At 42.2% G+C, this 13,023-nt stretch overlaps 1 protein-coding gene across 2 annotated transcripts in view; it reads right to left on the bottom strand.

The window, feature by feature from the left end:
* Positions 1-13,023, bottom strand: part of PLCH1 (phospholipase C eta 1) — a 222,213-nt gene that overhangs the window by 121,931 nt on the left and 87,259 nt on the right. For both annotated transcript variants that reach the window (XM_088447686.1, XM_088447685.1), the window contains exons 4-5: positions 8,548-8,677; positions 426-596 (exon numbers count right to left, since the gene is read on the bottom strand). In XM_088447686.1, the coding sequence (XP_088303812.1) occupies positions 426-596; positions 8,548-8,677 (301 nt within the window). The remainder of the gene's footprint in view (positions 1-425; positions 597-8,547; positions 8,678-13,023) is intronic.

Here is a 13,023-nt window from a genome sequence, read left to right as displayed (position 1 = left end):
ATTCCATTCCATTTTATGAGACTCCTTCATGCTGTGGTCACACTCTCTCAGGTCATTATGGATTCATATAAACACATCAAAGCCACCCACACAGTTACTGCTGCCATCTTACTGTACAATACGTAGAAGCCCAGAAACCTTAATCTGCAATCTGATTATTCAATATACTATGAACTGAAAATACTGTATGTTAGACATGGCTGTGATCACAGCGATGCTTCCTATGCACAGTAATCTGTAAGTCTATTAAAGGATAGGAGGACACGAATGGAGTCACACAAAGGGTATAAAGGCTGTTCATAGAGCATTTTTGAGTTCATACAGTTATGACTTGATATAAGGTATGCTGTACAAATAAAATACATACATACAATAAATATATACACATTTTACATGAAAAAGAAACAACAAATATGGTTTCAAACCTTTTGTTCCTGTTTCAGAAAGTGAGCAAGTTCATCCACAGTTACGTGATCCTTCTTGTCACTGTAACTTAAAAGGAGGAGGTACAGGTCTCTCCGTAATGACATCATCTTGTAAAACACGGAGAACTCCTCAAAGGTTAATGTGCCCTGATTTTCATCAGTGTCTGCTTCCTACGAAAGAAATGGTTTCATATCAAACATATGAACACACTCAGACCAATCAATAATAAAAGTGAAAAAGTAATGACCATATATCCTTTAATAGATTAATCATCATCATTCTTTGCAGTTAGCTAACAAGCACCCGCTATTGCATTGTGAACATCTCAGATTGGAGTGTGTCAAGGAGCAAGTGGGAGGAGAGAAGAGAGGTTAAGTGATTGTAGCCTACTAGCTCATTGAGCTTGGATGCAAAGGGAAAGAGATGGGATGGTATTGTGTTTAGGGAGAGAACATTCAAGGGATGGTTTCTTATGAATGGTGGAGACCCAGAGAGGGAAAAATTGACCAGGTAGACTCAGTGGGACCAGGCATCAGGAAGGAGGTATTGGAGGAGGATAGAAGTGATAGCATAGAGGAGGCAGAAGGAGGGTGGGGAGGAGATGAGGATGGTGTGTTCATCATAGAGGTGTGGAGAAAGATAAGGTCAGTAAACCTGGGTGGTGTTGGGAGGAGTGGAGAAAGATAAGGTCAGTAAACCTGGGTGGTGTTGGGAGGAGTGGAGAAAGATAAGGTCAGTAAACCTGGGTGGTGGGGGGAGGAGTGGAGAAAGATAAGGTCAGTAAACCTGGGTGGTGGGGGGAGGTGGGGAAAGATAAGGTCAGTAAACCTGGGTGGTGGGGGGAGGAGTGGAGAAAGATAAGGTCAGTAAACCTGGGTGGCGGGGGGGAGGAGATGTCATGGCAGATCAGGGGGGCAAGAGCATTTATTGAGAAAGCGGATTAGAGTGGGGTGCAAAGGTTTTTGAGGAAACCGTCACAGGAAAAAAGTGACAGCAGGAGCAACAGACTCAAGGGCAGATTAATGGAGTGTTCATCGAGAATTTTTGTAAAAAAATGTGATGAGTTGTAGTATTATGTGTCACTTCTCACTTTCATACTTCTTACGCTCACTCATTACTTCTCACTTCCCATAGACACACTTGTAGACATATAATGATGCTAAATATGATTATGATGTCTGTTTTATGCAACCACAATAAAATATCACAATCATGGACAATCATGTTAATGGTCTATAATTTCTAGATGTGTGTCCTTGTAATCATTTCTCTTATACTTGTCTCATAAAATAAGAAGTTAGTTCAGAAACTCCTATTTATTGTACAGAGAAATTCTATACAGGATTCCTATTTTGTTGCATTAAAATAATTACTTTGTTCTGATGCTGTGAACAGACAAATATCAGTTTGATAATTCAGCTCTAACTGCTGTAAATTTGGTTGTGTTTAATAATGTGTTATTAAAAAATGTGAGCCTTTTTCAAATCAGAATTTAATGTTATAAAGCACGAATCATTTTGTTAATCATTTTGACACAAGCCCCTATTGCAAAACCAATGCTAGCAAGATTTCTGGCATACTTAGTTCTATGATATATGCACATAGAAACTAAAAATACAGAGCAAAACCTTCATGGAAATTGATGCACGGGCAGAGTTTGTCATTTTTCTGCTACATGTTATCACTCTCCAATGTATCACTTTCCAGAGTTTAGTTAATCTCCCCCTGAGTGCTTACTAACAAAAGTTAGATATTCTGAAGAGTCTATACTTGGTGGGGTTCATTTTTCCTATCATGGTATGTGTACAGTCATTCTCGTACAAGGGGCGGTCAATGCTAACCATTATATATTAGCTCTGAGTGATAATCTTTACCTATGCAGCAGCATTTCTTGTCTGACGGGAAGACCGCCCACATCCACAAAACAAGTGTGGTTAACAAAATAGTTTCACAAGCATGACACAAATGCTGTCCATATGTAATAGTCCTACTTACTCACTAGATCTGACCCAACTGAGCATTTATGGGATATTCTGCAACAACACCGGAGACAGTTTTCTGCCACATTGTCCGTTGAGTGACTCTTTTGTGGAGTCAATGACAAACTCGATGCCATAGAACATACTGGCCAGTACAGCTGCATTACATTTGTATTTAACATAAAATCAATAATATGATTATAAACTATACGGGCCAACTGTATCTACAAAGCGTCTTTTAAAAAAGAATATCAAGTGTGAATTACATAAATGTGCTGCAAAGCTGCAGGAACCATATTTATCCTATAGCAGATGTCTAATAGGTTGCTATGGAGTGTTATTATATCATGTTAGTAAATAGTCATCATGTGTAACAATACAGGATATTCAGAGCAAGAGAACTAGATATGCAGTGTTCAAATGTGCTGCTGCTTTAACTAACAAACTATGGCGAAAATAACGTTTTTGTTTGTATTGTGAACGTGTTGAGTAAGGGATCCCGGTAGTTAGGATGTCGATGTTCAGCCACCCTTCCCGCAGCCTAACCCTAGCTCCCCCCCTCCCCCACACCCCCCCCGCAGCCTAACCCTAACTCCCCCCTACACCACACCCCCGCAGCCTAACCCTAACTCCACCCTCCCCCCACACCCCGCAGCCTAACCCTAACTCCCCCCTTCCCCACCCCCCCCGCAGCCTAACCCTAACTCCCCCCCTCCCCAACACCCCGCGCAGCCTAACCATAACTCCCCCCTCCCCCACCCCCCCCCCGCAGCCTAACCCTAACTCCCCCCCTCCCCCACACCCCCCTGCAGCCAAACCCTAACTCCCCCCTCCCCCCCGCAGCCTAACCCTAACTCCCCCCCTCCCCCACACCCCCCGCAGCCTAACCCTAACTCCCCCCTCCCCCACACCCCGCAGCCTAACCCTAACTCCCCCCTCCCCCACACACCCCCCCAAAGCCTAACCCTAACTCCACCCTCCCCCACACCCAGCAGCCTAACCCTAACTCCACCCTCCCCCACACCCCACAGCCTAACCCTAACTCCACCCTCCCCCACACCCCCGCAGCCTAACCCTAACTCCCCCCTCCCCCACACCCTAACCCTAACTCCCCCCTCCCCCACACCCCCCCCGCAGCCTAACCCTAACTCCCCCCTACACCACACCCCCCGCAGCCTAACCCTAACTCCACCCTCCCCCACACCCCCGCAGCCTAACCCTAACTCCCCCCTCCCCCACCCCCCCGCAGCCTAACCCTAACTCCCCCCTCCCCAAAACCCCGCGCAGCCTAACCATAACTCCCCCCTCCCCCACACACCCCCCGCAGCCTAACCCTAACTCCCCCCTCCCCCACACCCCCCTGCAGCCAAACCCTAACTCCCCCCTCCCCCCCGCAGCCTAACCCTAACTCCCCCCTCCCCCACACCCCCCACAGCCTAACCCTAACTCCCCCCTCCCCCACACCCCACAGCCTAACCCTAACTCCCCCCTCCCCCACACACCCCCCAAAGCCAAAGCCTAACCCTAACTCCCCCCTCCCCCACCCCCCCGCAGCCTAACCCTAACTCCCCCCTCCCCCACACCCCCCGCAGCCTAACCCTATCTCCCCCCTCCCCCACCCCCCCCGCAGCCTAACCCTAACTCCCCCCTCCCCAACACCCCCCCGCAGCCTAACCCTAACTCCCCCCTCCCCCACACCCCCCCCCACAGCCTAACTCTAACTCCCCCCTTCCCCACGCCCCGCAGCCTAACCCTAACTGCCCACTCCCCCACGCCCTGCACCCTAACCTCCTGCAGCCTAACCCTCCCCCTAGTGCCTAACCCTAATACTCACTGTCGGGATGTCAGAGGTCGGGATTCTAACCGCCGGGATGCCGACTACATCCCTATTGAACACAGTTTTTGGTCCATCATTTATTTTCTAGGAATTATTGGGACAGGTTTTTGTTACAAGTTCCATTTTGGATTGTCTGCTCTAGATACTACTTCGCCACACCCAAATTACATGTAGTGTAACTAGGAGCCAAATTACACCGAGGAGGCAATATGCGCTGACCTCTCCCAAAGAGCTTGGGGAAGTGGGGGGGGGGGGTCATGCCAGAAAAGTATTGGAAGGGATTCTCCAAAAGTGACGCCTTTAAGATACATAACATTTTATTTATTTCCCTGTGCTTCTGGTGCTTTAAAAATAAACTATTAATCAGATTCTACTAAATAGCTATTAATAACATTTGCAAAGATATATGTACAAGTTAAAGGAGTTAGATATATATGAAAAATGTATGGAGGATGATATTTTCCTATGTACAGCAGACTTTCTGTCTGCCACGCCACAGATAGACATTACATGCAGCTGATTATATAGAACAGCTTGCATTCAGCTGCAAGACAGGTGTAGAACATGTATACAATCAATGTGAAAAATCTCATTCTATTAACACACTGGACCTATTACATGTTTCTTTTTGAATAAATCAAGGTTTTGCTGTACTAGTATTTTAGGCTTGGTGTCTCTTTAATAATGCCTAAATGTACCATATCTAGAACACAAGGAAATGAGAGCATCAGCAGCTCTGCGAAGAAAAACACAATCTTGAATGCCAATAAAACATATCTTGTGGGCTGTTTTAGATTGTCCTTAGCGACACAGTCACAGTACTCATGTCATTATTATCTCTGCTTCAAACATCTGCCTAAGAGGATTTGCTCAGGATTTACCAAACATTTGACAGAGGTTCTCTAATAAATGCTTCTTTTTATGTAGGTCTTTAGGACAGACCAATCATCAGACTCCCTTCCTGAAACGTAGCTTAACTAAAGAAAACTGTCCCTTTCATGAGACATTTAGTTGCATTCAAAACATTTAAACATTAACTTGTTCTCTAGATATTGCTAGATAGCAAGGACATTGCTTGGGATTCACAAATTCTATATTCTTATACACGCATTTGTCTTCTAAACCATTGATGTCATTCCAGTATATTTATGTCAATACAATTAGAGGCAACATGCCACAGAACAATGGGCCTAAATCAGAGATGTACATTCATCCGATGATGAACATAAATCTTCAATGTCTCCGGGTCTGCGCCTGTGCAGGACATGTTCTGCGTATGTGCAGAATAGGTCCTGCGATTACACTCACTGACCCCCCCAAGACGCAGCATGTAATTGACATTCTGCGGCGCTTGGGGGACGAAGCAGGGGGCATGGCTGGTCACATTTCCCAGAAACGGGGGCGTCGACTCCATTTTTCAGGAGGGACGAGGCCAGGGTCTTCATCAACAGACGCAGATTCCTGACCTTTTACAGTACTATGCAATATCTTTAGGCAGGTGTGGAAAAAATGCTGCAAAGTAAGAATGCTTTCAAAATAGAAGTGTTAATAGTTTATTTTTAGCAGTTAACAAAATGCAAAGTGAATGAACAGAAGAAAAATCTAAATCAAATCAATATTTGATGTGCCAACCCATTGCCTTCAAAGCAGCATCAATTCTTCTAGGTACACTTGCACACAGTTTTTGAAAGAACTCGGCAGAGAGATTGTTCCAAACATTTTGGAGAACTAACCACAGATCCTCTGTGGATGTAGGCTTTCTGAAATCCCTCTGTTTCTTCATGTAATCCCAGACAGACTAAATGATGTTGAGATCAGGGCTCCGTGGGCGCCATATCATCATTTCCAGGACTCCTTGTACTTCTTTAAACTGAAGATAGTTGTTAATGACATTGGCTGTATGCTTGGGGTCGTTGTGCTGCTGCACAATAAATTTGGAGCCAATCAGACGCCTCCCTGATGGTATTACATGATGGATAAGTACCTGTTTGTATTTCTCAGCATTGAGGAAAACCATTAAACCTGACCAAATCCCCAGCTCCATTTGCTGAAATGCAGTACCCAGACTTGCAAGGAACCTCCACCATGCTTCACTGTTGCCTGCAGACACTACTATTAAGAATATTATAATCTCGGGTTTTGCCGATGATATACTGTTATACTTATCTAATCCCAAGGAAGCCCTAGGTCTTCTTATGCAAAAAATCAAACAATTTGGTATGGCATTGGGCTTTGAAGGAAATTTTGAAAAATCTGCTGCCTTACTACATAAGAAGGGATGCACAAGACCATCATGGGCCTGGCAGATGGACCTGCGATGGGCTAAGTATTCAACACCATACTTAGGTATACAGTTACCAAAAGATATAACACATATGTATAAATATAATATCTCTACAGCAACCGCTGTGATTTATAGTTCCTCAATATAAAATGGATACTGGATATATGGAGTGCAAAGAGTCACCTGTATGGCAGAGCCAGCAATCACTGTGCGAATAAGAGGCATTTGAAGGTAAAACGTCGCTCAAAAAGATGCTCTGCGCTACTGTCACACGGAGCTCCCGCGTAATATGTAACGTGACTTGTAGCGCAATTTGAATTTAAATATTAAACCTAAAGGCCAGACTGATCCAATATTAAAAGGCATTGCGTCGTTCTCTATGGATAATGGTGTGGACAAACTGCTTGGAACATTATGCAGGCATAGAGATCATTGATCCTCTGTACTTCTCTGCTGTTCACTCATGTAGTAGTGTAGTTATACTGGCATGATGATATTGTGGGCCTGTAGATGCACCCGCATTGCGTGCACAGAAAAAAGGTATTTATTTGCCGTATGCAGAGCTGTGAGCATGTAGCAGTGTGCCCGCCCCTATCCGTATGCTTGGTTTGATATCCATTATCATGCTCATCATCATAAACGCACAACTGCGCTAGGAGTGGTATAAAAAGTCATCATTCCGAATGTCAACATGTGAAATATTTTCATTCTCAATGTCGGCACTGACGTAATGTCAACATTGTGAATGTTGAGTCGGCAGGTCGAAAATGCATTTTTCCGTACACCTGTAAACTAACCATAACCCTATTAGTTCGTTGCCGACATTCACAATGTCGACATTCCCTCAGTGACGACATTGTGAATGTCGACAATCTGTCCATGCCAACATTTTTAAATGTTATCATTGAGACTGAGTCGACATTCTGAGTGTATATACAAGGGCTGATTGAAAAGTAATGAGACTGCCTCTGTTTATCTGTCCCATAGGTAGACATGACAACCCTTTGGCCCGTATTCAATTAGAGGCGAAAAGCCGTGATCCGCAAAAAGTTTTTCGCCGATGCGCGTTTTTTCGCCTGTTTCCAAAGTATCGCCCTATTCAATTCCAGGACATTTTTGCCTAGGCGAAAACTCCATAGGCAAAAACAGGCAAAAAAGTTTCTCCACCCAAAGACAGGATAAATGAAGTTAGGCAAAATAAATAAAAAAATTATCTTAAAACACCCCCAAAAAAGTCATTTTTGGGTTGAAAAATGCAAAAAGTGTTTGGTCCCACTGGATTGCTTTGGTTGATCTGTTTCAGGGCACTGCATATAACACATTTTTCTTTTATAACACATTTTAACCCTTCACTGTTTGTTTATATACATGTACTTCACTTTTTTATTTTCATTCTTTATATGCAGCTGTGGCTGCTCTTAACTATCTCTTTTACACTGCACTTTTCTTACTATTGCGGTGCCCTGGGGCAGCTTAGCTGGGCCAGTTTGGGGGGTCCTGCGCTCTGGATTTGAACCCTAGTATGTTAGGGACCTACCCTAAAGAGGTTACCTGGATATGGTGGGTAGGCCCATAACCATAGTTATGCTAAAAACCTCTATTGATTGCAACATTTTATTGCATTTATATATTAGCAATAATTTGGAGTTGTGCACCTGAGATTTGTCTGTTTCAGACCCTAAGTCACCTGTGCTCAACCATGGATATCTCTGAAACCTGAACTGTTGAGGACCGCATTTGGGAACCTCTGGGTTAGGATGTATTCAGTTGGCTTTAAAAATACAGCCAGACTCGCCGAGATCTCGCCAAAGCCTACATTTCGCAGGCCATTACTTAAACCCCCTGGTCTGGTTACTACTGATATTGTTATCTATACTATGGCCCACTTTCTTCTTGTCCCCTAGGCCAAAGCTGAAAGTTCTCCCATTTAACATGGGCCTATTTTTGTAAATAGAAAAAGGACTGAGAAGCTGTCACTGCAAGAACAAAAACAGCACATGTACATGAAAAAGAATACTAACCTGAAACATCTGACGGACTTTCCTGCGAGGCAAATTCACATTAAGTTTATGCATGAGCTGGTAGATCTCTTCTATATTCAGCAATCCATCCCTGTTCTTGTCAGCTTCTTCAAATGTCTGTTTCACCCATGTACAGAGTCATTAAGGAAGAGTTAGAACTCAGATATCTGCCCACAAGAATGAATCTCTTACCTTTTACAGCTTGGTTTTATCTTTCACATCAGTCACTTTGCAGAAAACCTCCAATGTATTGGTAAGTAAAGCAGTGTTTCCCAACTCCAGTCCTTACAGAACCCTAACAATACATGTTTTCCATAGTTTGTCCTGGAGCACAGGTGTGGCCATTACTGACGGACACATTTTAAAAGATTCACAGGTGGTACTGATTATTTAATTTGTGATTCTATGAAGAAACCTGGGAAGCATGCAAAGTAAAGGCCCTCATACATCATAGACTGATTGCAGCAATCGTGCAATTTGCAATCTATTGTGTATAAAAATCTTTCCCTTTTTCAATCGATTGTGGCAATTCTGCAATCTGCAATCAATTGAAAAAGGGAAAGATTTTTATACACAATCGATTGCAAATTGCACGATTGCTGCAATTAATATCTGATGTATGGGAGCCTTTAGAATTCCCCAAGTACAGGAACTGGGAAACATTGACCTCGAGTAATGGGGCCCATCCATCAGCGATGGATTGCTGCGATCCCGCGATGCGGCAACCCGGCAACGCGGGATCGCAGAAATCCAACATGTTGGATTTTCGCGATGTGAAGATCGATGGATCGCAGAATATCGATGGTGGGAGGTCGGCGTTTCCACGAGGAAACGCCGGCACTTCCCATCACATCGCCGGATCGCAAAATCCGGGGTCTGATGTATGGCCACCTTAAGGCAATCGTTTAAAGTAATTATTTTTAAAGAGTTATTGTAGTCAGTGACGTTAAATAAAAGTTGGTAGACGTTACCATAGAATAGCCATGGGTAGATAACTGGATAATCCTATGTGGCACTGGGAAGATATGACCAGTATTATAATTATGTATATTTTAGATTCACCATCCTAGGACAGCATTAACAGACCAAGAGAATTAAAAAGATGCTTTGTTCTATAGAAAAAAAAATATATTTAATACAAAAATGTTTTATTCTCTTTTTCTAATATAAAAGATGAGATCTAATTGTTTCAAACTTACATTTTTTTATTACTTTTTTTTATTTTTGCAAAGAGAACTTAAATAGACTTACCCGAGTATTGCTTAGTTTAGATTTACCCCAGTGCTGCTTAGCTTAGAGTTACCCTAGTACTGCTTAGCTTAGATTTACCCTAGTATTGCATAGCTTTGACTTACCCGAGTACTGCTTATCTTAGACTCACCTAAGTACTGCTTAGCTTAGATTTACCCGACTATTGCTTAGCTTAGATTTACCAGAGTATTGCTTAGCTTAGACTATCCCGAGTAATGCTTAGCTTAGATTTACCCGAGTATTGCTTAGCTTAGATTTACCAGAGTATTGTTTAGTTTAGACTATCCCGAGTAATGCTTATCTTAGACTTACCCAAGTAGTGCTTAGATTTCCCCAAGTACTGCTTAGCTTAAACTTACCCGAGTATTGTTTAGTTTAGATTTACCCGAGTATTGCTTAGTTTAGACTTACCCGAGTACTGCCTAGCTTAGATTTACCCGAGTACTGCTTAGCTTAGCCTTACCAGAGTATTGCTTAGCTTAGACTATCCCGAGTAATGCTTAGCTTAGCCTTACCCGAGTATTGCTTAGCTTAGATTTACCCGAGTACTGCTTATCTTAGATTTACCTGAGTACTGCTTAGCTTAGCCTTACCAGAGTATTGCTTAGCTTAGATATACCTGAGTACTGCTTAGCTTAGCCTTACCAGAGTATTGCTTAGCTTAGACTATCCCGAGTAATGCTTAGCTTAGCCTTACCCGAGTATTGCTTAGCTTAGATTTACCAGAGTATTGCTTAGCTTAGATATACCTGAGTACTGCTTAGCTTAGCCTTACCAGAGTATTGCTTAGCTTAGATATACCTGAGTATTGCTTAGCTTAGCCTTACCAGAGTATTGCTTAGCTTAGACTATCCCGAGTAATGCTTAGCTTAGATTTACCAGAGTATTGCTTAGCTTAGACTTACCCGAGTAGTGTTTAGCATAAATTGCCATGCTAGAGGCAGAGTCATCCTGTTGTTAGTAGTAGTATTTGGATTTGACACTTTGCTTAAGTTGAAGAGGGTGTTTATTTGTGACATTGCCTCCTGTTTTTCAAACATTCATCAATGTAGCACTCTATTCAGTCTCCATATATACGTGATAGGAGCCATATTGTAAAGTAATTTCAGTGCCTATTTATTTATTACCAGTTATTTATATAGTGCACACATACTCTGCAGTGCTTTACAGAGAATAAATGGCCATTCACATCAGTCCCTGCCCCTGTGGAGCTTACAATCTATAGTCCCTACCACATGCTCACACAAATATACATTGGCTTATTTTTTGTTGGGAGTCAATTAACCTACCTGCATATTTTTGGAGTGTGGGAGAGAACCGGAGTACCGGGAGAAAAGCCACGCAAGCACGGAGAGAATATACAAACTCCACACAGTTAGGGCCGTAGTGGGAATTAAACCCAAGACCTCAGTGCTGTGATTCAGTAATGCCAACCAGTACTGAGTCTTCCAGCAGTTAGTACAGAAGGTGTGTACTGGATGCAGCACCAGCCTAGACGGCAGTAGGTCCAATTCAATGAGGTCCCACATTCACTAAACACCTCCTAGCCAACCAATTTAAAATCACACGCACATCCATTCCTCCAATAATGACAGCTCTCTGCATTCCCTTCTTTCAAACAGCACAAACAGGTAACTATGAAAGTCAAAGCAGTGGTTCACAAACTCTGTCCTCAAGGCACCCTAACAGTCCAGGTTTTAAGGATATCCAAGCTTGTGCATAGATGGTTAAATTAAACTGCTTGAGGTACTAAGTAAGCAATCTGTATTCAAACACTGATATCCTTAAAACCTGGACTGTTAGGGTGCCTTGAGGACAGAGTTTGGGAACCACTGGTTTAAAGATGATGTAATCAGTTATTAAGAGTGTGAGAGGGGTAATGGGTGTCCAAGATAGATAATTGCTTTAAATAAAACATCCCTATACTTTAATGGAAAAGTGTACCTGTGGTAAAGTTACCAAACCATTAAATACCGAGCTACAGTACAGTAGGATTTGACAATACGGCATTTGTCAGATATTGGAGATTTACTCATAGAGAACATTATTTTCACAATCAGAAATTTTCAGTATGATGATAAGCCTCAAACTTTTTCTAATTACTTGGTAGATGAAAAAAAAATATCATAAAAATTAGAAAACGACAATACATTAGGTGTGCAATTCAAAAAAGTGTGTAGTACTGTTTCCCAAATACAATTTGCTGCCTTCCCCATTATTGCAAAGAAACATTTTAAGTTTTCCAGCAAAGCCTCATAAATGTTTAATTAACGAGGCCTCCTCAATTGAATTAATAGCACTTAGGATTTGCATTCCACACAATTTATATATCTCCCTGTGGAATCATCCTAACAAACACGTTAATATACATTCCCATAGATCGTGGGCGTCTGTACCAAGCACAAGACTTCTGTTTCATACCAGTTTGTCTTTTTCATTACTATATTTTTTAGGAACATAATATGTATACTAATAGTAAAGAAACAATTATCAAGTAACGCAGGGTGAATTGCTACATTTAGCTCTAGCAATAGAAGATTAAGCTGTTTAATTGTTAATGCTGCATTTGGATACTAATATATGTGGAAGTTGTGTGTAATATATACACACATACAGTGATTTTTTCTATGAAAAAAAGCTGATGGTACTTGCCTAATATAGCAGGTTGATGCAATTATATATATATGTATGTATCTCGCACTGATGCCGACAGTGCTATAGTATATTTTTGGCTGCATAGCGCACAACTAACTAAAAGATCCCTGATTGAGTATGTGATGAATTCTCCACCCCTCTGCGTGTCTGCTGTCCCTGTATTACATTTTATCTGCACAATAGCAGCCGTCTTCCACCCCTATCTCCCTAAGCCTATTCCTCTGAGTCTCTTGTCAAGTTTCCCTGCCAGCTGGAACAGCAGTGGGCTCAGTTCAGGCAGCAACTTCCAGCTGCTCATTTTATTCTCAGGGAGCTACATGTTTAGGAATATACAGTGTATAATTATTAATGTATATTTGATAATACACAAGACGGAAATAAGAAGACTAACATGGTGAAGTCTGAACTATATATAGACGCGGAAGGATTACAAATAATGTAGTTTCTTAGGAAACAGAATAATTTTTAAAAAATTTCCAGTGTATTAGGTTAAGTAACCCTAATGTTGTAAAGAGAATCTTGTCTATTTCATATATAAAGTGTTGTGTGTGTAGAGACAAGTAATTTAGT

This window comes from Taudactylus pleione, unplaced genomic scaffold (genome assembly GCF_031769625.1).
Source record: "Taudactylus pleione unplaced genomic scaffold, aTauple2 ptg000436l, whole genome shotgun sequence".
NCBI lineage: Eukaryota > Metazoa > Chordata > Amphibia > Anura > Myobatrachidae > Taudactylus > Taudactylus pleione.
The sequence above is the reverse complement of the archived record's forward strand: the minus strand, read 5'-3'. Positions and strand labels throughout refer to the sequence as shown.